This window comes from Xyrauchen texanus, chromosome 15 (assembly GCF_025860055.1).
Source record: "Xyrauchen texanus isolate HMW12.3.18 chromosome 15, RBS_HiC_50CHRs, whole genome shotgun sequence".
Lineage (NCBI taxonomy): Eukaryota > Metazoa > Chordata > Actinopteri > Cypriniformes > Catostomidae > Xyrauchen > Xyrauchen texanus.
In genome coordinates, this window is record NC_068290.1 from 7884400 (window position 1) to 7911958 (window position 27559).

The 27559-nt window shown below is 36.6% G+C and overlaps 1 protein-coding gene across 1 annotated transcript; it reads left to right on the top strand.

Moving 5' to 3' along the window:
* Positions 1-1689: 1689 nt before the first annotated feature.
* Positions 1690-27552, top strand: washc5 (WASH complex subunit 5). Its single transcript, XM_052143750.1, has 29 exons — positions 1690-1766; positions 2046-2263; positions 2400-2545; positions 4325-4409; positions 5253-5353; positions 5766-5958; positions 6041-6193; positions 8688-8801; positions 9177-9348; positions 10040-10167; positions 11433-11562; positions 11679-11791; positions 12817-12983; positions 13112-13187; positions 13299-13409; positions 13529-13669; positions 15775-15855; positions 16032-16133; positions 16912-17091; positions 17217-17341; positions 17425-17587; positions 18539-18641; positions 18740-18819; positions 18914-19017; positions 19105-19234; positions 19357-19453; positions 19553-19706; positions 22415-22502; positions 22591-27552. The coding sequence occupies exons 2-29, from the start codon at positions 2078-2080 to the stop codon at positions 22645-22647; spliced, it is 3480 nt and encodes a 1159-aa protein (XP_051999710.1). The 5' UTR covers positions 1690-1766; positions 2046-2077; the 3' UTR covers positions 22648-27552.
* Positions 27553-27559: the final 7 nt, after the last annotated feature.

The window sequence follows — 27559 nt, forward strand, 5'->3', positions numbered from 1 at the left end:
TTTTAAGTGTATGGGAAAAATATATAGAAATCATACTTAAACATTGGACAATATAATACAACTGTATTTATTCATGTGGGGCAATTTAGTTATCTGCATGTAGAATTAATTAAATGTAGATAAAGAAAAATTATATTTGAAAGAAAATGACTCATACTTTTATAGTATTAAGATACTATAATCACGGATGTCTACAAATCGGACTTAATAAAAATCAAGGAATTGTAAGCTGACAATAGTAGGACACAGGATGCACATTTAATGGGAAGTCTTACCTTGACAAAATGATATTGCTCTGTTCAGAAATATAAACATGTTATTTTGAACAAGTGTCAACTATTAACTACACTTTCTCATATCTCTCACTCTCATTTGTTATAAATATAAATTGGTGATTCTTCTGTCAGAGGCTCTTTTGGCTACTTGAAAAAAGGATTTTTGTAATTTTTGGGAAACCTGTGAAGCACAACTGTATTGTTAAAAAAAAAATATATATATATATATATATATGTGTGTGTGTGTGTGTGTACTGTATATACATAAAGAGAGATCAAAGATTTGTGTGAAAAGAAAGGATAACGGAAGGTTGTTTTGATTAAAAAATATTTTTTAAAGGTGTTGAAAAGTAAATATGTAACTGTAAATATAGGAACAATAGTTATAGTTCAACATTTGTCAACTTAGGCAAGTTCTTTTGAGTTAGCAAGATGCTTTTTGAGTGACAAATTAAGATAATGCTAATTCAAAATAATCACTTCAGAAAATAATTTTACTTTTATTTGGCATTTCATTTAATCTCCATTAAGATTGGATCAGTGAATGTGAGCCCATTTTGAACATTCTTGATAACGAGTATTTCACCCCATTAAAAGTGTTTTATGAGCGGCCTTTAGCCTCTGCAAAAGGGGGTCTTTTTTTACCCCAAATAGCCTTTCACTTATTGGACCGTTATTAAAAAGCTTTTGATTTAATCTCCTTGAAAAAAAACTGAAAATTAAAAGTATTTTTGCCTTCAGCTCCCTTGTATATGTATATACCATGTATATAAACTCTGAGCACTTTATCAGGAACACCTACACCTAAATATGCATGTGGTTATCTAATCAGCCAATCATGTGGTAGCAATACAATACATAAAATTATGCAGATACAGTCAGGAGCTTCAGTTAATGTTCACATCAACCATCAGAATGGGGATAAATGCGATGTCATTGACTTCGACCATGGCATGATTGTTGTTGCCAAAACGGGTGCTATCCAGGCTTGTTTGAGTATTTCTGTAACTGCTGATCTCCTGGGATTTTCACACACAACAGTCTCTAGAGTTTACTCAGAATGGTGCCAAAAACATCCAGTAAGTGGCAGTTCTGTGAAATGAAATGCCATGTTGATGAGATATATATATATATATATATATATATATATATATATATATATATATATATATATAATATGAAGGGGTAGATAAAATGTATTACAAATGTTTATATATATATATATATATATATATATATATATATATATATATATATATATAATATGAAGGGGTAGATAAAATGTTTGTTTAAGGTAATTTCCAAAAATAGAACAATTCTAGAAAACTAAAAAAAATTTAATTTAGTGGACGTCAATCAAACGACTTTTATTTTGAGAGGTTTCCTAGTGCGCTGCCATTTAGCTGAAGCGCTGGGCGGAGCGACCAATGAGATCCCCTCGTGACACTCACGTGATTTATGAACAGGAAGAATCTGATCTCCGTGCAGTGGGTGAGTGATGAGAATATAAAATTAACACGCATATTTTCAACATATAAAAATTAGTTTATGTTCCGCTTTTATCCTTATAACCCGTTTTATTAGTTAATATTGAACAGAGGCTGTTTGAGCGTTGATTGGCCAATTATTTGCAATAAAACAGTAGATGATTGTAGAAATAAATGCTTTGAAATAATTTTGTAATGTAGCATAACTGTATTTACATCTGCAGTAATGACATGTATTGAAGTGATCAGTATGCAACATTAGTGCTCTGTGTTGATTCTCAAGAGACTGAATTTTGAGATCAGACTTTCCTCATCATGGTGGATTTTCTGGCCGAGAACAACTTGTGTGGACAGGCCATCCTAAGGATTGTGTCCAGAGGAAACGCCATCATAGCAGAATTACTGAGACTCTCAGATTTTATTCCTGCAGTTTTCAGACTCAAAGACAAAAGTGACCAGCAGAAATATGGAGACATCATCTGTGACTTCAGCTACTTTAAAGTACTGTCATTTTCATTTTTAAGCATTTCAGTTTTGACCTTGAATACATTTGATTTGGTCATCTTAAACATATTGACAGCTGTCTTGAGAGATCTGCAGGAAGGAAACGGTTCTGTTGTGAATCTTTGTTTTCTAGGGTCCAGAGTTTTACGAGAGTAAACTGGAATCAAAGGCAGAGCTGCAGGATTTGGATGAGGAGTTCCGGGAAAATAACATTGAAATATTAACACGGTTCTACCTGGCCTTTGAAAGTGTCCACAAATATGTTGTAGACTTGATAAGGTGTGTGCCATTTTCAAAGGCAACTTGAAATTATATCTAAATAACATTCTTCTAGTTTCATCTACATTTACATTCAGCAATTAGTTTCACTTGAACAAAGATATGTTTTTATAATTACACTACAACTATTACAACTACAGTGGTGGCCAAAAATATAGGCACCCTTGGTAAATATGAGCAAATAAAGAAATCTGCATTGTTTATACTTTTGATGTTTTATTCAAAAAATTTACAAATATCTTACCTTTAATTGAACAAAAACAATTGATAGAGGCGAAATATATTATTATATTATATTATTTATAATATTAAATAAATATTTGTCTCCAAAACATACTGGCCACTATTATTGGCACCCCTAGAAATTCTTATGAGTGAAATATATCTGAAGTACATTCCCATTCATATTTAAACTCTTTAGTGCACCTGGGTGACAAGGAAAATGAAGTTGTTCAGCCATGACTTCCTGTTTTACAGGGATATAAATATGAGGTAACGTACAGGCCAAATTCCCTTGATCACATTATGTTGTTGAGCTTCACAAAATGGGAAGTGGCTATAAGAAAAAAGCTAAAGCATTGAAAATGCCCATTTTCAATATCAAGGCAATAATTAACAAGTTCAAATCAACTGAGATCTTAAGAATCAGCCTGGAAAAAGGCGTGTGTCTATATTTCTCCATGCACAGTGAGGAGGACAGTTCAAGTGGCCAAAGAATCTCCAAAGATCGCAGCTGGAGAATGCAGAAATTAGGTCTTGGGGTCAGAAAGTCTAAAAAAAATATCAGACATCACCTACATCACCACAAGTTGTTTGGGAGGGTTTCAAGAAAAAAAGCCTCTGCTCTCATCCAACAACAAACTCAAGCGTCTTCAGTTTGGCAGATACTTCTGGAACTTCAAATTGGCTTCTATGGTCAGATGAAACAAAAAAAAAAATAACGTTTTGGCAGCAAACACCAGAGATGGGTTTGGCGCACGGAGAGATTAAGTAGTACCCAATGCCCATGGTTAAATGCGGTACTGGATCTTTAATGTTGTGGGGCTGTTTTTCTGCCAGAGGTCCTGGATATCTAGTTTGGATACATGGCATTATGGACTCTATCATATACCAACGGAAAAAATTAAAACCTGGTTGCCTCTGTCAGAAAGCTTACAATGGGCCCTGGTTGTACCTTCCAGCAGGACAATGATCCAAAACTAACATCAAAATCAACACAAAAATTGTTCACTGACCACAAAATCAAGGTTCTGCCATGGCCATCCCAGTCCCCTGACCTGAACCCTATAGAAAATGTGTGGGGTGAACTGAACAGGAGAGTTCACCAACATGGACCTCTGAATTTGAGAGATTCTGTATGGAGGAATGGTCACCGATTACTTGTCATGTGTTCTCCAAGCTCATTTGGCATTATAAGAGAAGACTCAGAGCTGTTGTCTTGGCAAAGAGAGGTTGCAAAAAGTGTTGAATTTGGGGTGCCAATAATTATGGCCAAAATATTTATTTCATAATGTGATATTTCCCTTTTAGTTTCAATTATTTTACTTTTATTAAAGGTTAGATTTTTGCCAAAAAATAAAATAAAAATGATGTAAGATCAAAAGGATAAACAATGCAGATTTTTTTGCTCATATTTACCAAGGGTGCCAATACTTTTGGCCACAACTGTACACAGTTATGAGTGATATCATGTTGCTTTATTGTGCTTTATTACTTCTGTTTAAACGATTAGTGTTAATGTCTCTCAGTAAATATCAAATGTAACGTTTTCCTCTAAAGGTACCTGGAGGACCTCAGTGAAGGGGTCTACATTCAGCAGACACTGGAAACTGTTTTACTAAACGAAGATGGAAAACAGCTTCTGGTACAATATGATATTTCAGCCTCACTAAATTAAACTAGGGGAAGTGACCCATTTAAGCCCACTTATTCATTTATTTTAAAATATGAAAAAGGACAAAGCATTAAAGAAGTAATTTATTTAAAAACATATGCACATGTTTGTTACTGCTATTATATTTTTTATTTGAAGCTTATTAACCCTTAAATTCATAGGAATTTCACCAAACCCTCTCACATATTTGGGTCTTTAGAGACCCAGGACAATTTATATAATCTCAGTAGTACATCAAGGACAATTTATATAATCTCAGTAGTACACCCAAATGACAATAGTCATATCATACTGTTCATGTGTTAAACTTGATATAGTTAACTCCCACGTTACTTCTTCATCAAATAGCAATGTCAAATGTAAATCAAGTCAATCACTTTTCCAGTCAAGACACATCAGCGCCACCTTGAGTAAGAAATGGCATGTATAATATGCATGTGTTCATGGATATGGGATACTGACAATTCACCATTGTTGCACAGAAAATCAGTGTATTTATTTGTATGAATATAGTACTCATTTCTGTTGTAATAAACAATGAAATAGATGTCCTGTGATAGTAAACCTATTAAGATGTGAAATAATCATACAAATATTATTTATGTAAGTGCAGGAAAAACAAACAGACACTATTACATATCTAGGGTCTATTCTGAAGAGAACGGTTGAGTAATACTAAAGAGGTGTGGGCAGAACTCCAAAAAATGGATGACATACACGGTGGAATGAGTTCCCGGGTCACTAAAGGCCCGAGATATGCATTAAAGGGTTAATAGAGTGGATTAATTTGTAAACATGTATGTCTTGTGTCAGTGTGAGGCTCTGTACCTGTATGGAGTCATGTTACTGGTCATTGATCAGAAGATGGAGGGGGAGGTGAGAGAGAGGATGCTGGTGTCTTACTACAGATACAGGTAAGACTGGACTCTGGAAACCTTGTCCTGAAAGTTGTCCTGCCCCCAAACTTGCGCCATTTTTGAGCAAGAAGTTGGCAATTGAACTAGCTCAAACAATCATGTTTTGAAAATGCCACAGAATTCTGCAGATTTCCCCCCAAAATGAGCATAGAAAAAGCAAAAGAAAAGCCAGCAGATTCCATCTGGCCCTTCTTATAGTTGCTTCTACATGATAAACTGGGATAGAAGAATTTATTTTAACATCCAAAACAATTGATTACACAGTTCACCTGCAATATAAACATGTTTTTCCATTTTTCATCAGTTGATGAGCAGCTCAGATAATGGACAAACACGTCCAAATGCTACTAAATACATTCTCCTTGACTTCCTATGACAACCTGAGATATTTCTCATGATATTTTCACAGTGCTGCTCGCTCCTCTGGCGACTCCAACCTGGATGACATCTGTAAGCTCTTACGCAGCACCGGATACTCCAGCAACCCGGGAGCCAAACGGCCGGCCAACTACCCCGAAAGCTACTTTCAGAGAGTTCCCATTAATCACACTTTCCTCAGTATGGTGATTGGACGACTCCGCTCAGACGACATCTACAACCAGGCAAGAATGTACTTTGATTTTGACAGATAACTGTTTAATCGCGTTTGATGTTATGTATTATGTTTAATCTGTTTTGTTGCAGGTTTCTGCATATCCTCTGCCAGAACACCGTAGTACAGCTCTGGCCACGCAGGCCGCTATGCTGTGTGTCTGTTTATATTTTACCCCTTCCATCTTGCACACTCAACAGGCCAAGATGAGAGAGATTGTGGACAAATACTTCCCTGACAATTGGGTAAGAAAACAGCTTTAACAAGAACTTTATTAATCATGACAAACAGAATGGTTTTGTTTAAAAATCCTTCATATACATAATCATTAGGCATGTCATAAAATGTCGATATATTGATTATTGATTGGCACATGTTTTAACTATATATATATTTTTAGGCATTGTTATATTAACATTAGCAACACTAAAATTAGAAGCCTAATTTGCATGCTTTCCAATTAATTCACTGTCGGTCGGCCTTCTGTTTAAAGTAGTCTGGTGTAATGGCGTTGGGAGACCACAAGAGGGTGATATAACATTTACTGAAGCCTGTCGTGGTTAGGACAAGTCACAGTCCAAACTAAGTTGTGGATCTAGTCACCATACACACAAACAAAGGTTTTTGTACTTTTTCAAGAATGAACAAAATGACGTTGAGTTTGGAGGTTAGCGTATGAAACTGCGCAAACTGAACGATTCTAAATTATTATGCAATTTCTCTGTATGTATGCTTGAATAGGTTTCATTCAAGCTGTCAAACCAAAAAAATGACATACTTGTAACTGTAAAAACATTGTGTAGGCTATATGAAAGATACGTATACACAATATATCATCCAGTGAAGGCAAGAGTTAATTATCTTTGTGCTTTGATAAAGATTTGGCAAAACTGTGTGGGAAAACGATGCGATACGGAGTTCAGCTATAGAATTAGCATTTGTACCTTCATAGAAAATAATTGTTTCGAGTTTTAGAATGTGCCATGTCATCCTCCAGATGCATCCTGTGTGTGATCCCTTTAATTTATCTTGTTGCTCACACTTACTGATGTTTTGTTGAGAAAAATGTCTGAAGAGACTAATTCTATTGTGAAACTATCAGGCCTATTTATATCTAATAAAAATATAGTTATTCTGTATATTGATAATCAACAGGAAATGTATTTGATTTATGAAGAGTAAAAAAGAATCAATTCCAAGCCTAATATATGTATATACACTCACCTAAAGGATTATTAGGAACACCTGTTCAATTTCTCATTAATGCAATTATCTAATCAACCAATCACATGGAAGTTGCTTCAATGCATTTAGGGGTGTGGTCCTGGTCAAGACAATCTCCTGAACTCCAAACTGAATGTCAGAATGGGAAAGAAAGGTGATTTAAGCAATTTTGAGTGTGGCATGGTTGTTGGTGCCAGATGGGCCGGTCTGAGTATTTCACAATCTGCTCAGTTACTGGGATTTTCACACACAACCATTTCTAGGGTTTACAAAGAATGGTGTAAAAAGGGAAAAACATCCAGTATGCGGCAGTCCTGTGGGCGAAAATGCCTTGTTGATGCTAGAGGTCAGAGGAGAATGGGCCGACTGATTCAAGCTGATAGAAGAGCAACTTTGCCTGAAATAACCACTCGTTACAACCGAGGTATGCAGCAAAGCATTTGTGAAGCCACAACACGCACAACCTTGAGGCGGATGGGCTACAACAGCAGAAGACCCCACCGGGTACCACTCATCTCCACTACAAATAGGAAAAAGAGGCTACAATTTGCAAGAGCTCACCAAAATTGGACAGTTGAAGACTTGAAAAATGTTGCCTGGTCTGATGAGTCTCGATTTCTGTTGAGACATTCAGATGGTAGAGTCAGAATTTGGCGTAAACAGAATGAAAACATGGATCCATCATGCCTTGTTACCACTGTGCAGGCTGGTGGTGGTGGTGTAATGGTGTGGGGGATGTTTTCTTGGCACACTTTAGGCCCCTTAGTGCCAATTGGGCATCGTTTAAATGCCACGGCCTACCTGAGCATTGTTTCTGACCATGTCCATCCCTTTATGGCCACCATGTACCCATCCTCTGATGGCTACTTCCAGCAGGATAATGCACCATGTCACAAAGCTCAAATCATTTCAAATTGGTTTCTTGAACATGACAATGAGTTCACTGTACTAAAATGGCCCCCACAGTCACCAGATCTCAACCCAATAGAGCATCTTTGGGATGTGGTGGAACGGGAGCTTCGTACCCTGGATGTTCATCCCACAAATCTCCATCAACTGCAAGATGCTATCCTATCAATATGGGCCAACATTTCTAAAGAATGCTTTCAGCACCTTGTTGAATCAATGCCACGTAGAATTAAGGCAGTTCTGAAGGTGAAAGGGGGTCAAACACAGTATTAGTATGGTGTTCCTAATAATCCTTTAGGTGAGTGTATATATAGACCCATTTTTTTTTGCTTCTGTGCCTTTAAGATATCTGTGTAAACGCTGTCTCCCCACTTGAAATGAGAAACACCAAATTTAATATATTCATACTTTTGACATCACAAATTTCAGAATGATGGATTTTTGATGCATGTCACTGGGGACAAGTTTTAAGGTCTTACATTTACTGTATATTTACAAAGCACATCAAACTATTTTATTTTAAAACATCATGTGCGTTCAATATTTTCACGATTTTGACCCTTTTTTATTGCTGAATCTTAAATCTCACTGTCTGTATATCTTCAGGTTATAAGCATATACATGGGAATCACTGTGAACTTGGTGGAGGCGTGGGAACCATATAAAGCTGCTAAAACAGCCCTGAACTACACGCTGGACACGGCCAACATCAGAGAACAGGTACAGTCACTTTTGCTGTTCCCTTTCACACATTCAATCTAAACCAGTCATTCTGGACTGTTTTATGGTAAATGGTCTGCACTTATAAAGTGCCTTTTTAACCATAGCGGTATTCAATTCACTTTACACTGCTTCTCATTAACCCATTCACACACACATTCACACATCAATGCCTGCCATGCAAGGCACTAGCCTGCCATTGGGAGCAACTTTGGGTTCAGTGTCTTGCCCAAGCACTTCGGCATGTGGAGTCGTGTGGGCCAGGAATCGAACCAACCCTGCGATTAGTGGCCGACCCGCTCTACCACCTGAGCCACAGCCACCCAAGCGGATATTTATTTTATCCGTTCAAGAGTGGTTATTCTATCCTTTCAGGCTGGTCGATACGCTACCAGTGTGGAGAGTTTGCGGCCGCAGGTGCAGCAGTTGTTGAAGGAGGGTTTCCTGAGAGAAGAAATTGTTCTGGACAACATTCCCAAACTGCTTAACTGCCTCCGCGACTGTAACGTCGCCATCCGCTGGCTGATGCTGCACACTGCAGATTCTGGTGAGATTTTATTATTCAGTAAAGATTTAAAGGGATAGTTCTACTAAAAATGTAAATTCTGTCCTCATTTACTCTCACCCTCTTATTTTTAAAAACCAGTTGGAAAATCTTGATGTTACGCATTAACAAGATCTATGAGAGAAGCTTGTTCACAGCGGCTTGTGTGTTCACATGAGAACTTCCGTTGTTTAGCACAAAAAAGCACTAGCAACAGACATCATGATTTTTGATGAATTACTGAATTAATTACTTAATTTCCAGGGCCTTCAAAAGACTTCGGATATGACGCCTTTATGATACTTTTGCATCCTTTTTTAAGCTTTAAAATGAGTCACTAGCCACTGCTAGTGTATTGAAAATATGGAGAGCTGTCTTCATTAAAACATCTTTTGTGTTTCACATAAGAAAGTAAGTCATATTAGTTTGGAATGACATGAGGGTGAGTAAAGTATGACAGAATTTTCATTTTTGAGTGAACTATCCAATTTAATGTTTTGTGCATTGGATTGTTGAATTTAGTTTGAAAATATAAGGAATCTATCACTTGTTGAAGTTGCCAGAGTTTTTTGTATTTGTCAGTTTTTTGTTTTGTCTGTATTGCTTTGAATGCGGTCACTTAGATCTTAATAAATCTTATAAAACTCCTTTTATTGACTCAACTAAAAGTTTTATCTTTGTCTGGTTTTTTAAGCTTACGATCCAAACAACAAGAGATTGCGTCAGATCAAAGATCAAGTCATCAACGACTCCAAATACAAATCCAAAATTCTGTTTCAGCTCCTGCTGGATACGGCCCAGTTTGAGTTCATACTCAAAGAGGTGACAATAACAATGAATTATCATTATAATCCTATAAAAAAATGTCTCCTCTTAAAGTGACACCAAAGTGTAAATTTCACTGTTCTTTATTATGGTGGTTTGACAAAACAAACATTTTGTTGTTCTATCTTTCTGTCTGTTTGTCTACTTATCTCCCTGTCTCTTGCTGTCAAATTTGTCCATCTGTCTCATTTTCTGTCTGTCTGTCTATTTACAGTATCTGTCTGTCTCTTTCTTTCAAATCTGTCAGTCTGAGTGTCTGCCTCTTTTTCTGTCTGCCTGTCTATTTATCTGACTGTCTTTCCCTGTCAAATCTGTCTGTCTGTCTATTTATCTATCTGTCTCTTTCTTTCAAATTTGTCAGTCGGTCTCATTTTCTGTCTGTCTGTCTGTCTGTCTGTCTGTCTGTCTGTCACTTTCTGTGAAATCTGTCTGACTGTCTCTTTCTCTGTCTGTCTGTCTATTTATCTGCCTGTCAAATCTGTCTGTCTATTTATCTGTCTGTCTCTTTCTTTCAAATTTGTCAGTCTGTCTCATTTTCTGTCTGTCTGTCTTTATCTACCTGACTCTCTCTGTCAAATCTGTTTGTCTGACTGCCTGTCTCTTTTTCTGTCTGTCTGTCTGTCTATTTATCTGTTTGTCGGTCTGTCTGTGTATTTAACTGCCTATCTCTGTCTATCTCTCTGTCTGTTTTTCTGTATGTTCATCTATCTGTCTGTCTCTCTATTTATCTGCCTGTCTATCTCTGTCTGTCTGTCTTGTCCTGACACGTAACTTTTTTTAATCCCCTTTTCTCCTCAATTTGGAATGCCCAATTCCCACTACTTAGTAGATCCTCCTGGTGGCGCGGTTACTCACCTCAATCTGGGTGGTGGAGGGCAAGTCTCAGTTGCCTCCGTTTCTGAGACAGTCAATACACACATCTTATCATGTGGCTTGCTGTGCATGACACCGTGGAGATTCCGCACGTGGAGGCTCATGCAACTCTCCGCGATCCATGTACAATTTACCACGTGCCCCATTGAGAGCGAGAACCACTAAACGTGACCATGAGGAGGTTACCCTATGTGACTCTACCCTCACTAGCAACTGGGCCAATTTGGTTGCTTTGGAGACCTAGGGGTGGTAGTCAGCGTCAATATTCACTGAGCTACCCAGGCCCCAAACACTTTAATTTTCTTGTTGTAACATGTTGATTTCATCATGAATTTAAATCTAAGCAGCAGCCTCTCACATAACTTCTTTATGGCTTGTGGGATTCTCAGATGTTCAAGCAGATGTTGGCAGAGAAGCAGCTCAAGTGGGAAAGCTATAAGAAAGAGGGTTCAGAGAGAATGATGGAGTTGGCTGAGGTGTTTTCTGGGGTCAAGCCTCTCACCAGGGTGGAGAAAAACGGTAAAATGCTTTTCAGGTCATGAATCATGCTGGAGGCACATAGATGAATAGATGCTGTGTAGACATTACTGTCAGTGTGTTTTGACTGTCATTTGTTTCATCCTCAAACACCCCAGAGAATCTTCAGGCTTGGTTCAGAGAGATCTCCAAACAGATCGAGTCTTTGAACTATGAGGACTCGACGGCTGCTGGTAGGAAGACTGTTCAGCTCATTCAGGCTCTAGTGGAGGTAAAAACCCATCTGAACATGTGCTGTGTCATGCACCACACAGACAAACTCATCCAGAAAAAGATGTCTCAATACAACGTCACTGCAAGAAGTCCTCTTCTTAATCATTATCTTGTTTCCAATAAAAATATCTAAACTAGAGGTTGCCTGATATGTCTGTTTTGCTGTTAAATCTACTACTTTTAGAACTATTTTGTTGTCGGCCACCAATAGTTTGCAGATAGTTTTTATTTCTTCCTCATGGGTGGCGTCGGTGGGTTCTGGAGTACAATAATACTCGATTACCGGAATACCTTAAGCGATCGCTGATGATCTACTGTTTATAAATCACTCCTAGTTATGGGATGACTTATATCGAATTTTAATATATGCAACATTGTTTTTTGTCCGTGCGATCATAAATGAAATGACCCGTCAAACATCATAATCTCTCTCTTGCTTGATTTTACCCCTACTGCACTTTTTTCTACACTGTTTACAAGTTTGCACTAGATCCTTGAAGTGCTAAAAATGCTTAAATTTTGCTTTTAGAAATTTAAATACTGCAACACCTGGAAATCGCCTTATGTTGAAAAGTGCTTGAAATTAAAAAAAGAACATTTCTTCCGTGTAATGTGTCTCCATCAAAGATGAAATCCATGCACTCCACATTTATTGAATAATGTGTCTTTAATATAATTTCATTCTTTTTTCAGAAAAAAATTTGGTCATAATTTGTCATTTAAGTGTTATTTTATCGAATTGAGATTATACCGAATTGTGAATCTCGTATCGTTTATTGAACCATATATTATACCCAAAAAGAAAACATTTCTCATCATTTACTCACCCTCATGTCAGTCAAAACCCATATGATTTTCTTTCCTCCGTGGAACCCAAAAGGAGAAGTTTGGAATGATGTTCATGCTGCTCATTTCCATATAATGAAACCATATAGTAACTGTCTCCAAAAGCCCAAAACAAGGACAGAAAAGTAGCACCATAATTGTTGTCAATATTTGGCATGAATTAATTTCTCTGTTAAGGTGCAAGAGTTTCACCAGCTCGAGTCAAACCTGCAGGTGTGTCAATTCCTGGCAGACACACGCAAGTTCCTTCATCAGATGATCCGCACCATTAACATCAAAGAGGAAGTGCTCATCACTATGCAGATAGTGGGGGATTTATCATACGCCTGGCAGATCATTGACAGGTAATGGCATCACATTGGCATTGCAGTACCACGTGACATCCATTCCATGCCCTCTTTCTGATTTCTCTGAAGTTGTGCCTCATGTTTAAGGTTATTTGAAATTCTTTATCCAAATGCTTTGCTCATAGCTTCACGTCAATAATGCAAGAGAGCATCCGAGTGAACCCCTCGATGGTGACCAAGCTCAGAGCCACTTTTCTAAAGGCAAGTCAGAACAGCCTGTTAATATATGACACCATAAACACAAAATATGTTTCTAACACTGAATCTGGTCTTAATTGGGGAATTTAATGTGAATGTTATGAATTTGAACAGCTGGCCTCTGCTCTGGATCTGCCTCTTCTACGAATCAACCAAGTGAACAGTCCAGATCTGCTTAGTGTTTCTCAGTTTTACTCTGGGGAGCTGGTGGCTTATGTCAGAAAGGTTTGGATAAGAGTCTTCTTGTACATGTGATCTCTTTTAAAACATGTATATTAATGATACAAAATGTTCTCTAATTTGGACACTGATTTCTCTTGGTCAAAATCTCTGTTTCCCGACAGGTACTGCAGATTATTCCAGAGAGTATGTTCACCTCTCTGGCTAAAATCATCAAGCTGCAGATCCATGACATTATGGAAGTGCCCACTCGTCTGGACAAAGACAAACTGAAGGACTACGCTCAACTCAGTGCCCGCTATGAGGTATGGCAGTTCAACAGAAAGAATCAGACTTCTGTCCTGCTTTACTAAATCCATCAGCAGATTAAAAGTCTTGCATGTGTTATTTGAGTTCCTTTCACAGATCATATGCACTCATTTTAGAATGAAGAATAATGGACTTCTTGTGACATGCTTGTTCTTGTATGGATTCATTTTGTGTCATTTTTCATTGTGTTATTAATAATAACTAGAAAATGAAAAAGCCCAATACCTGAATGTGTTTGAAGTGGACAAATATCAAAACTGTTTCGACCCCTTTACGGCTGTATTTGGGACGTCCCATTTAAAACGAATAACATAAAATGCATCTACAAGTACGATAGCTAAATTAATTTACAAACTCACGCACAGTTCATACATTATATATAACATGTCAACAAATATGAGAGAACGGCTTGCACCCGTTTTGCACCCGCTGAAAATAATGAAGACAATGGATAGGGAGATGTAGGTGTTTTTTTTTTTTAAATAATTTTTGTGTCCTGCTTCCCAACACCTTGCTCACCTCTTGCGCTCTTTCTATATTTCATTGGCTTTTGCTAAATTTTGGTCTCTCGCTCGTCGGGACAGCGCGCACACCTTCTTGTCATGATGAGCCGACAATTTGCTCGCAATGGATTTTATTTGTTGTAAAGGAGAAGATACCAAAGGTTAGCTAACAAACCTTAGAATGACATTTCTGTGTGTGTGATATTGTTGAGCAGATGGATGAAATTCATGAATAATATTCACTCTGTAGTTATCATTATTTATTATTAATACTATTTTATAGTTATTATAACTTTTAACAAGAACCACCACCTTAATTCAGCAAATAGGAAGTAGAAATTCATTTATGTGATTTTAAAATATGAATTTTGTGTGTGCAGAAATAAATGACTCATGTACACATTTATTCACACATTTACTGTAATTGAAGTACATAAATTATTATTCCAGACTTTATATAACCAGGAATAAGAATCACTGAGATTAACAAATCTCTTTTACAGAAGTTTTCTTAATGCTGCATTCATAACCGTAAAATAATCAGAAGTTGAATGTGTTTAGAATAAAATTTAGGACAAAATAAACTGATATTTCTCACTTCGCGCTCATAGTTTTGAAATGAATATGCATAGTCTAGTCGCACAAGTTGAAATATTTCAATGCAGCCGAAGCTCAAATTGGATCTGAAAATTCCATATCTGCAGATGACAAGTATATCTGTCTGCATCCTGCAAAACAACAGGGAACACCCAATACATAACACGCCCACTCGAAGTAACGCCCCCTTGGATCACAAAGCGCCTCTATTGGCTGAAAGAAATGTTAAAATCCAATGCAATCGCTGTATGATTCATGTTGTCTTATGTAAATATGACAAAGATTAACTTTGATATGTCACATATCATAAATTGAAGATATAAATGGTTAAATGTAACTTTTCTTTGTAATTATTTTCTAGTTAGCTCACAAGCTAACCGGTTAGCCTATTAGCATAGCATCATCTTCTCTTTTTATTTTCACCATGTTTCTCCTCACTGCCACTATCTACTGATACGGCAGTATGAGTGTATACATTTTTTACGTTGTAGTATATATAATAATTTTCCAAGCTTTTTGTTTTTTAATCTTTGTGTTTAGGTATAGGGGTAGGGTTAAGTTTAGGGTTAGGTGTAGGTGTAGGGTAGTGTTTCAAGACTTCACTGGTTATTTGAAGGGGGCGTGCTTTGTACCTGTCTTGTAGGAAGCAGACAGACCCTTCTTGCAGATGGTCGGAACTCAACCCAGCCCCCGTCCAACTCTTCGTTGGGAATTGCTGAAAAGCCTTCTTTAGGGAAATTTCATTGTCTGCTACAGGATTACCGTGAATCAAATTAGTAAGAAAAAATAAAGCAAGCTCAGGACAAGTCAGAACAGGGTGTAGTAGCAGATTTTGTAAAAGTATATTTAAAGCTCTGGGTAGAGTAACAGTTAGAAATGTTGGTCTCAGGTTAAGGATTTTGAAAAAACCCTGACCTAAGTTTGTACAATAACAGTATGGTGACTGTCCAACATACATCCAACATAAAAATTCAAATAACTCTCTGCCCTCTATTTGACAGGTAGCCAAACTCACTCATGCCATTTCGGTGTTTACTGAAGGCATCCTGATGATGAAGACCACACTTGTCGGCATTATCAAGGTACTTTGCATGAATGTGCCAGTTATAATTTGAATCTTTAGTGCTATTTGATGAGTAGTGTATCCTAAAGGTACTTAAGATCTCTTTTAAGATTTTGTGACAGTATGTCTTAACTCACTTCATTGCACTTTGTATGAGATGAGAATGAATTAAAGATGAAAACACGTCTGTTTTAGGTGGATCCAAAGCAGCTTCTGGAGGATGGAATCAGGAAAGAGCTCGTCAGACGTGTCGCTTACGCCCTGCACAAAGGCCTCATCTTCAACCCCAAGGCCAAAGTGAGCAAACCTTCATTTTGCCCTGCTGTATGATTATACTTCTGAACTTGTCTCTGGGTTTGTTAGAGTTGTGCGTCTTTCTGTTGTTTTGTCTGATTATATTAATCAAATTTAATAATGATAAATGTCACTGTAAAGAGTTTGTGCCTGGCTTTGTTCCAAACCCTTTTAAGCTGCCTTGCCTTCTAAGGCAGCATTCTAACTGGAATTCTAAATGGAACCTCAAAAGTGACTGATTTGGAATGCTCAACATATGTGCGTCATGCTAATAGCATTCCTGACGTAATGCAATTCATTTGATTTCAGTCAAGTTTGGTGTTAATATGTTACCAAGCTAAAAATACAAACACAAATGTTTATTAATGGCAAAGTGTGTGTATTAATGACAAAGAGCAGGGCACTTAATTCACTGTGAAGCGTGTAGTACATGCAGACTAAAAATTTATAGACTTAAATCATAGCCCTTCTACATAGGGGAGCCTACAAGCTTAACCTAAAATAGCATAATGCAGCAGTCCCATAGACATTCTGTGGGTGTACACTGGCGAGGAGACAAGAGGCTGTTCTTTTTGAATGAATGTCTATGGAGGAGATGCTTCCCGACACTGAGTAAACTGCTTTTGTGAGGGAACAGCTCATCACTTAATGAATTGACTCTCTGTCTGCCAATCTTGTTTACACTAAACAATCCTTATGGAATGAACTATGTCTGGAGTTTACTCTGATAAAATTGCTGTTTTAAAAGAGGAAATGGACAATGTCGATGTGTCTCTTTTAGCCCAGTGAGCTGATGCCAAAGCTGAAGGAAATGGCTGCCACCATGGATGGCTTTTATCGCTCGTTTGAGTACATTCAGGATTACGTCAGCATCTATGGACTGAAGATCTGGCAGGAGGAAGTTTCTCGCATCATCAACTACAACGTAGAGCAAGAGTGTAACAGCTTCCTCAGGACAAAGGTTTTCTCTTTGTAACACATCGTTTTTCCATAATGAGCTTATTTAAAACTTCAGATTTTGCTGTTTTTTTGTTGTTGTTGTTTTTTTCAAGTTAAGAGCACTGTGGTTGATTTGATTCCTTTCAGATCCAAGACTGGGAAAGCGTCTACCAGTCCACCCACATACCCATCCCTAAATATCCATCAGTTGATGAATCTGCAACATTCATTGGACGTCTTTGCAGGGAAATCCTGAGGATCACAGATCCAAAGTAAGTTTTTTTTTAACTTCCAATGTTTGACTGTCACTGTACTCGACTGTTAAGCTTTAAGAGTCTGTCCTCGTTCCTCCCAGAACTACATGTTACATTGATCAGCTGAACACCTGGTATGATATGAGGACACATCAGGAAGTGACCAACAATCGACTCTTCTCTGAGATTCAGGACACGCTGGGAACCTTCGGCCTGAACGGACTCGATCGTCTCTTGTGTTTTATGATTGTGAAAGAGCTGCAGGTGAATAACTTATGCAAAGTACAATTTTTGCGTATTTTCTGTTATAACCATCCAGATACCCAATCTGCTTTCAGTGTAAATACATTTTATTGTCCCTCCAGTTGCATTTGTGTCTTCAGCATATTTTTGGACTTATGAACTGTTCCAAAAGTATTTAATGGGATGATTTCATGACTCATTTAGAAATGCATTGTAATCGTTGCAGCAAGTATTTGTAATATTATAAAAATCACGTCTTCACAAATATATTTCTTCGGGTACAATACAAGTTCAGCTCAATCGACTGCATTTATAACACAGAGTTGATTACCACAAAACTATTTTTTTTTAAAAAACAATCTGGGTTCCAGTGAGGCACTTACAATGGAAGTGAATGGGGGGGCCAATCCATAAACTTTATAATACACACCGTTTCAAAAGTATAGCTGTAATACGTAAACAAAGTGCTTTTATAAAATTATAAGCTTCACACTTCTGCCTTTTTTAAATACTCCAAAAATGTGCCCCATTCACTTTCCTCATTCAATGTAACCCAGTTTTTCGGAGCCACCATATTTACACCCAGAGGTATATAATGTCAAATCAGAAAAATAAGAAAAAATGTCAATTTTGGCTCAAATCTTTCTCTGGTGTGATTTTTCAGTAGTTTCTTATGCTGAGAGTCTCATAATTTATCAGAATCTATTTCATTAAAAAATATTCACAATGATACAAACACTTGACCCTGCTTGTTTTTGTTTTCTTTATAAGCCTTTAATTTTGGGTATGCCACTGAAACAGGAAATCTTTAAAAACACCCTCAGAGCTTTTTTGAAGGGTTAAAGTTAATACATTTTTTGTGGTAATCAATATTATGCGACAAACACTGTCGATTGAGCTTGTATTGAACCCTGAATGTTCCTTTAAATATTTGCACAAATATTAATCATAGTCTGTGTTTCTCCTTTGTAGAATTTTCTTACAGTCCTTCAGAAGAACATCCTAAAGGACAAAGCTGTGGTGGAAATCTTCAAAGCTCTGTTGACAGCTGTCAATCCTGTGAAAGGGATTGTGGGTATGTGTGTGTTTGGCTGCCATTGATAGATTACTGTAAATATGACACGACGTATTCCCATAATAATGTGTATATTTTTATTCTGCATCAATATTCAGCGAATGCAAGTAAAGTCTACGCCAATGCTGTGGCCAAAACTCAGAAGATCTGGGCAGTGTATCTGGAAGCCATCATGAAGGTGTTGCTGTCTTTTTATCTACAAGACTTACTATTGAAACACTTTCCATTATCTTGAATTCGATTATTTTAAAAATAGAACGGACCTTTCACAGGTGGGTCAAATGCAGATTTTGAGGCAACAGATAGCCAATGAACTGAATTACTCCTGCAAATTTGATTCCAAACATCTGACTGCCGCACTGGATAATCTGAACAAGTGGGTTGATGTTTATTCCTTTAGTATTTGTAACACTGCGCTGGAGTTTGTTTTACCTTCCCACTATGAAAACTCAATCATTTGCAGGTCTCTGCTTGCTGACATTGAAGCACATTACCAAGATCCATCGCTGCCATACCCCAAAGAGGAAAACACCCTCCTCTACGAGATCACCGCTTACCTTGAGGCAGCTGGAATCCACAACCCACTTAATAAAGTTAGTCATTCTCCTCGCAACGTAAAATTAATTTCACGTTTTACTAATTTCATCGCATGAACCTGATGCTATTGCTTTACATGAACAACCTTTTGTCATTTTTATCTGTTTTCCACTTTAAGATCTACATCACGACGAAGCGTCTGCCTTATTTTCCGATCGTGAACTTCCTGTTTCTCATCGCTCAGCTACCAAAACTGCAGTACAATAAAAGCCAAGGTCTGTTTGTCCACATGTATATGTCGATTATAACTTTAAAACACTAAGGCTCTTCTAGTGTGTGTGTGCTTGATGGAGGCTGGGTTTGCATTTTCACAGGAATGACGTGCCGGAAGGCAGCAGATCCGGTCGATTGGGTTCCTCTGGTCTTGGGACTTCTGACACTCCTCAAACAGTTTCACTCCAGATATACGGAACAGTTCCTGGCTCTTATCGGCCAGTTTATTCGCTCCATAATGGAGCAGTGCACCAGGTATTTCACTTTAGTTTTTGGCAATTAAAGGGTGAATCTCATGAAAACATTTTCAAAATATTTTTATGAAGAAAACTATTTTAGGACCATTAAGAAATATACAACCATTTTCTCCCAAATTCTTGTAATGCATTTTACATTTTAGTGTTTTTATAATTCACACATATTTTCAATGGTTTTTCTCATTGCTCTTACACAGTATTTATTTATTTATTAAAAAAAATATATTATAATTTGTATTATTATTAAATCAAAGCAGAACAACAAATACTACCAACATGTGTTTAAATAATTTACAAGTTAAATGAGATGGTAACACTTTACGATAAGATTTCAACAGTTAAAATAATATATATTATTTATTTATTTATTTATTTATTTTGTCTTATTGTGTATTTCTATATATACTTATATTTTCTATTGGCATTTCATTTATAATTATAATAAATGGGTGAGAAACAGATCGATGTTAAAGTCCTTTTTTACTATCAATCTCAACTTTTCACTTTTATATTATTCCACTTTTCATAAAAAAGGACTTTAACATTGTTTCTCACCCACACCTATCATATTGCTTCTGAATACTTGAATCACTGGAGTCGTATGGATTACTTTTATGCTGCCTTTATGTGTTTTTTGGAACTTCAATGTTCTGGTCACCATTCACTTGCATTGTGAGGACCAACAGAGCTGAGATATTCTTCGAAAAATCTTTGTTTGTGTTCTGCATTAGAAAGAAAGTCATACACATCTGGGATGACATGAGGGCGAGTAAATTATGAGAGAATTTTCCTTTTTGGGTGAACTATCCCTTTAACATTAACCAAGATTAATAAATGTTGTAAAAGTATTGTTCATTGTTAGTTCATGTTTACTATTGTTAACAAATGGAACCTTATAGTAAAGTGTTACCAGTAATAAAATAAAATCCCCAGTACAGGAAGGAAAATTGGGCTGGGGAAATTAAGTAACAAATCACATCTTAAACAATTAAATCGAACAATATGACCATTTTCTTAACATATCTATATATATACATATATACACACACACACACTCACACTGGTGGCCAAAAGTATGGAATAATGTACAGATTTTGCTCTTATGGAAAGAAATTGGTACTTTTATTCACCAAAGTGGTATTCAACTTATCACAATATATAGTCAGGACATTAGTAACATGAAAAATTACTATTACAATTTGAAAAAAAAATTCAGAACATCTTAAACTACTTCAAAGAGTTCTCATAAAAAAATCCTCCATGTGCAGCAATGACAGCTTTGCAGATCCTTGACATTCTAGCTGTCAGTTTGTCCAGATACTCAGGTGACATTTTACCCCATACTTCCTGTAGCACTTGCCATAGATGTGGCTGTCTTGTCGGGCACTTCTCTCGCACCTTACAGTCTAGCTGATCCCACAAAAGCTCAATGGGGTTAAGATCCATAACACTCTTTTCCAGTTATCTGTTGTCCAATGTCTGTGTTTCTTTGTCCACTCAAACCTTTTCTTTTTGTTATTCTGTTTCAAAAGTGGCTTTCTCTTTGCAATTCTTCCCATAAGGCCTGCACCCATGAGTCTTCTCTTTACTGTTGTATATGAAACTGGTGTTGAGCATGTAGAATTCAATGAAGCTGTCAGTTGAGGACATGTGAAGCGTCTATTTCTCAAACTAGATACTCTGATGTACTTATCCTCTTGTTTAGTTTTACATCTGGCCTTCCACATCTCTTTCTGTCCTTGTTAGAGCCAGTTGTCCTTTGTCTTTGAAGACTGTAGTGGACACCTTTTGTATGAAATAATTTTTTTGACAATTTCAAACATTGTATAGCCTTCATTCCTCAAAACAATGATTGACTGATGAGTTTCTAGAGAAAGCTGTTTCTTTTTTTTGTTGCCATTTTTGACCTAATATTGACCTTAAGACATGCAAATGTATTGCATACTGTGGCAACTCAAAAACAAACACAAAGACAATGTTAAGCTTCATTTAACGAACCAAAAAGCTTTCAACTGTGTTTGATATAATGGCAAGTGATTTTCAAGTACCAAATTTGCCATTTAGCGTGATTACTCAAGGATAAGTTGTTAGAGTGATAGCTGCTAGAAATGGGATCTGTCTAGATTTTATCAAAAATGACTTTTCAAATAGTGATGGTGCTGTTTTTTACATCAGTAATGTCTTGACTATACTTTGTGATCAGTTGAATGCCACTTTGGTGAATTAAAGTACAAATTACCTTCTGAAACAGCTAAATCTGTCCATTACTCCTTGGAGTCCAAACTTTTGGCTGTGTGTGTTTGTGTTTGTGTATATAGGTATAGATAGATATATAGTACACCCCTGTCCAAATGTCCAAAATCCATGCCCAAGAGGGTTAAAGCAGTGCTGTAAATAATGGTGGCCACACAAAATATTGACACATTGGGCCCAATTTGGACATTTTCACTTAGGGGTGTACTCACTTTTGTTGCCAGCGGTTTAGACATTAATGGCTGTGTGTTGAGTTATTTTGAGGGGACAGCAATTGTACACTGTTATACAAGCTGTACACTCGCTACTTTACATTGTAGCAAAGTGTAATTTCTTCAGTGTTGTCACATGAAAATATATAATCAAATATTTACAAAAATGTGAGGGGTGTACTCACTTTCGTGAGATACTTTATATATGAAATGCTTAGCAGTGTTCGTCTCTTCCCTACAGCCAGAAAATTCCAGATATGCCTTCAGATGTAGTTGGAGCATTAATGTTTCTGGAGGACTATGTGCGTTACACTAAACTGCCCAGAAAGGTTGGAAATATTAAGATATTGTAATATTCATTTTCTTTATAGACAAATATTCTATGAAAAATAAATTTATTTTGTATTTTTTTTCCAGGTGGCAGAAGCTCATGTGCCCAGTTTCATTTTTGATGAATTCAGGACTGTGCTGTAAAGTTGTCTGTTGTACTGTGAAACCATGTTTGATACCATTTATCTTTCTCTAAAAGCACTAATGAAAGAAAAAAAAATTAAGCAATTAGCAATTTCAATTTTGTGTTCTTTTCTAATACAGAGTAGCTGTTACTGACCTAATGTCTCCTGATGTAATAAAATACCACAAAGTTTTTTTTTTTTTAAACATTTCCATAATTTCAGGAAAATTAAGCACCTTTAAAGAAAGAATAAGAATGTTTTCTAATAAAACTGTAAACCACAAGGGGCTATGCGTTACAGTGATTTTACCATAGTAAGGGGTGTTTTTAGGCAAGATATGAAACCGGAATGTCTAAAACTCCCTTAAGTGTGGTACACTCATTGTAACGCAAGGCCTCGTATAGTTTATTGCTTTTATATTAAACTGTGGCAACATCTGATCAGAATTTAGAGTCAGAACTTTGTTGTAATCAGCCAATAATACTGTACACTTGCACTAAAATCCTTTTTTTGTACACAACACAGACAAGACGTCATTTGAATGAAATTTTTACTTTATCTTAAATATATTACAATACTTAATGGATACTGTATGAAAAAAAAGAGCTTTTATCATTTTAATTGTCAGTGTATGTACAGCACACAATAAAACAAAACAGCAATGAAGAATCTATGAATACCAACACTGTGTACATGATCAGATGCGAACACAAGAGAAACAGCATAGGGTGTGACAGCTGTTGAATTAGCATAAGGCATTTAAAAAGACTCAAAATGTACATTTCTACTGCAAAAAAACAACTAATCAGTGTTGAAAATGATTTACTTCCAGTTAACGCTGTCCTATATTTGCAAGTCAGTTCAGTATATGTGTGTGTGATCTCAGTGTAAGTGGTCTGGGCCTGTTTGGTGAGTGTAAATATGAATTTTCCTAAATACATTCAAAAGCATTTGGTTTTGTCCTCCAGTCAAGGGTCACAAGGGTCAAATGACTGACTGGCGTCAGGATGAATCTTTGACTGAAAGCATCTCTCCTTCTGTGGTTTTATTCCAGTACGAGTCTTAAAGGTTGTGTGCTTTTTTTACGGACAGATTAGGGTCACAGTGAGCAGAGTATTGCTTCAGATGGTCAGTTATTATGGCTGTGTATTAAAAAAAGAAACTTAATTGTATTATTGTAAATTGAATGTTTGATGAAGACATGGCATTGGCATTGAATGCATTTCTGCATGTAAACTGCAGGTACAAACACAGAAACTGGACAACCGTGTCACACATGGTGTATAAAGGCGACCTGTTTGCGAAACAATAAAAATAATTTTAGCTAAATCTCAACTTGCACAAAAACCTATTGCAGTAGTTATTATTCTAAAGCACTTAATCATCATTGGGATTAAATATGTACATGTAATAATACTGGGGAGGGAAAGACTTTTACAAAGTTACCTTAAAAATACTTAATATACATCATGGCGATATTGTCTGATGTTAGTTGTGGGCTACAGGCAGAGTGCAAAAAATCAGTGCAGACAGATCAAATGCACAGCAGGCTATGTACAGATAAAAACTGCCATTACCAATACAATACTGACCAAAAAAGTAATCTTTAAAGGCTGACTGGTCACGTGACCAATGTTCATGAAGGATACTGCAGAGTTTCTTGGTGTAAAAGAGTGTCATGCTGTAAACGAAGGGCAAATATATCTACCAAGTAATGGGCATCAATCATGAAAAGTAAGCAAAACACATTTCTGTGTAAATCGCTAGGAAAAACCATTCTGTAATAGTCACTATGAGTTGAATGTGGTAAATTATGCAAGAATAGTTTAAATTTAGAAAATATTATTTCAGTTTTTGCATACAGCTAAGCCATGACAAACCATTTATTTCCTCTGTTATTCACCAAATTCTACTTAATTTTCATGAATTATTGTTATTATTATTAGTTTTATACATTGTATATGCAAAATTGTTTCTCTTTATCAGAAATCTAAAAATTAATTGTCATTTCCATGACAATGGCAGCATATTTCACAATAAGCAAAGTAACCAAAACAATCAGCTAAAATCACATTCCTTATGCTTACGAGAGAATTATAAGGTGATGATGAACAAATGAAATAATTACATTCAGCTGTGAGCATGAGGGAAAATAAACTAATTAAAACAAACAGAGACAAACTAAGGCCTTATCCACATTACAAGACAGAAGTTCTTTGCCATGAACACATTTCTTGTTTTCGGTCGTGCTGTCAACGGTATGGTGTGAACCTGACGCAACTAATCACAAACTACTGTAGGTGCATCAGTTACAAGATCAACCTCCTCCAAGATTGGTCCTGAAGTTGTCTAATGACAACTTGTAATAATTCGTAAGAAATGGCAAAACTGAAAGGTATCATTTTTACAGTCATTTTAGGGTTTGTTGACATTACATTGTCATGGCAAAAAAGTTTTCAAATTGGCTATAACTTTACACACAAAAAAGATTATTAAGCGTTTTTGTCACACTAAAATCATGTTAACATGCATATTGTTTATGTCTTGTGTCTATACTTTTGAAATAGTATTTTAACATTTACAGATTGGCTCCATTCACTATTGTAAGCGCCTCATTGTAACCCAGATTTTTGCTTTTTCTAAAGAAGAGAAAGGGCAAGTCAAAATTAATTTAGGTGGTAATCAATATTATGCCAAAAATGCTGTCGATTGAGTTTAACTTGTATTGAACCTGGAATAATAATACACAAGTTTTAAGCATTACATTTCTTTGACTTCACGTAACTGGTATTTAAATTTTTTTTTATTATAATTTTTTTTTAAGGAGGAACAAGTCAATATACATTTTTGTTGCAATCAACATTCTCCCACAAATTATGTTGACTGAGCTTAACTTGTATTGAACCCAGAATACTCTTTTAACATGCAGGCCTAGCAGTAATTTTTTCACTGAATGTAAATGTAAAATGATCAGAGACAGTACGTACACCGGCGATTGGTCGGAAAGATTTCAAACTATTTTGTGGAAAAAGGCAGAAGAAATGTGTTTGGAAATGTACCTAAATTTCATAAACTTCCTCAGTTGTGGAATAATACTAATATACTGACAGGGAATAAACCTTTTACATCTCCACTCTGGGTCTCCAAGGGAATTCATACGTTAGGAGACATATTCTGCGAATATGGATTATTCGACGCTCGTTTCATGATTTACAGATTATGTTTGACCTCTCTGGTTTCTCTTTTTTTCTTTATTTGAGATTGAGATCAGCCATGAAAGCATATGGAGTTCCATGGAACACATCACTAACTTCTCATCCTATGTCGGCATGGTTTGATTGTGTTAAACGATCTAGAGGCCTGGTTTCCATAATGTACAGCGCCCTTTCAGAAGTACAATACAAACGCCTGCCAACTGAGATTGTTTGGGAAAAGGAGTTACAAAAGCTTGGCCTTTGTTCTGATTGGTATACGGTATGCTCAAACGTAAGCAATACGTCTCGAAATTGGAGTCACCAGCTTATCCATTTTAAAACCATTCATAGAGCTTATGCTACACCGTACAGACCATACAGACTGGGTTTAACATCCAATCCTAACTGTACTTTATGCCAAAATGCTACAGTTGGCATGGTATATAATGTTTTGGGAATGTTTAGTTTAAATAATTTCTGGACTCAAGTTTGTTGTACTCTAGAAGAAATGATTAGGTCTACTATTATTATGTCTTCTGAATGATGACTCTTCTTTGAATCTTGGATCAATGGACAAAATAATTTGTTAGTGCAGCAAATAAGGCAATATTCGAACTTTGGTGGGGTACTAATGCAGGCACAAGTAGACTGTAATTACTGAACATGCAATACATAGTTAATATGGACTGCTCTACAGCCAGGCTTAACAAAGCCAGGCCCAGAACAGCGGTTAAGGGTTTCAAAATCTATCCGTGATTATCTTACCGAGCGATAAGACTTATTCTTTTAATCCTGTAAAGTGTTTTTCATTCAATCATTTCTATGGTATCATGTAAATACATGTAGCATTTAAAAGTAGTGCTGACAGTATTTGTTCTTTTGTTTGTCTTTTGTTTGTAAAAAGAGAAAATCACAAAAATATTCTCATAGCATCTGAGACTAATAAATCTGAACTGGAAAGTGTTGGAAGTGCACACACTAGAAGAGTGTTTGGTTGGCATTTTACTTAAAACAGGACCTAAAACAGGAACGGGCAATGAGCTTCTGTCTAGTAGATGTGCTAGGCATAAGGGGATTTGCCACACTCTTCACAACCAAATATGAAACAGAAAAATACTACAGTCTCACATTTCAACTGGTGCTTCTGCATTATTTGACATATGTACAAAATTCACTGAGAAAGTTTGACTGTATGAACTGTGATGAGAACTTGGAGGGACGTTTAAAACATGAATGAATCTTACCAGCCTACAGAGCTGTCCTCCGATACATGCGGCCCCCTTGAGTGAAAGATCTTCAAACATTTTTACATCATTACACTACAGGGAATCGATAAACATGTTTTCTCATGCATACAGCAGTAGGTCCTACAGTGACAGCGTGCTTCCAAAACAATAGTTACTTTCTTCTCCTATACAAGCTTCTTGCACCTGGGAATTTACAGCACCAATCACAAGACAGCATGTGTGTTTTGAGGCGGGGAAGTTCATGTGTAGGGTCACAAGAGGGTGGGGTTTAATGAGGGCACGAGTGGCTTTTGATGTCTGTGTATCTGTTCAGCACGGCTGCCATTCCGGGTTTGTCTCGTGATGAAGTCATGTTCCTGAGTCCTGTTTAAGAATGACAGCAGGAATGGGAATCTGATACTGTGCTCCCCAACATCCAGGGTGAGACGGCTCCACAATACTACCGCTGAACAGACATCAGAGGAGACCACGGCCAACTCTTCCACTCACT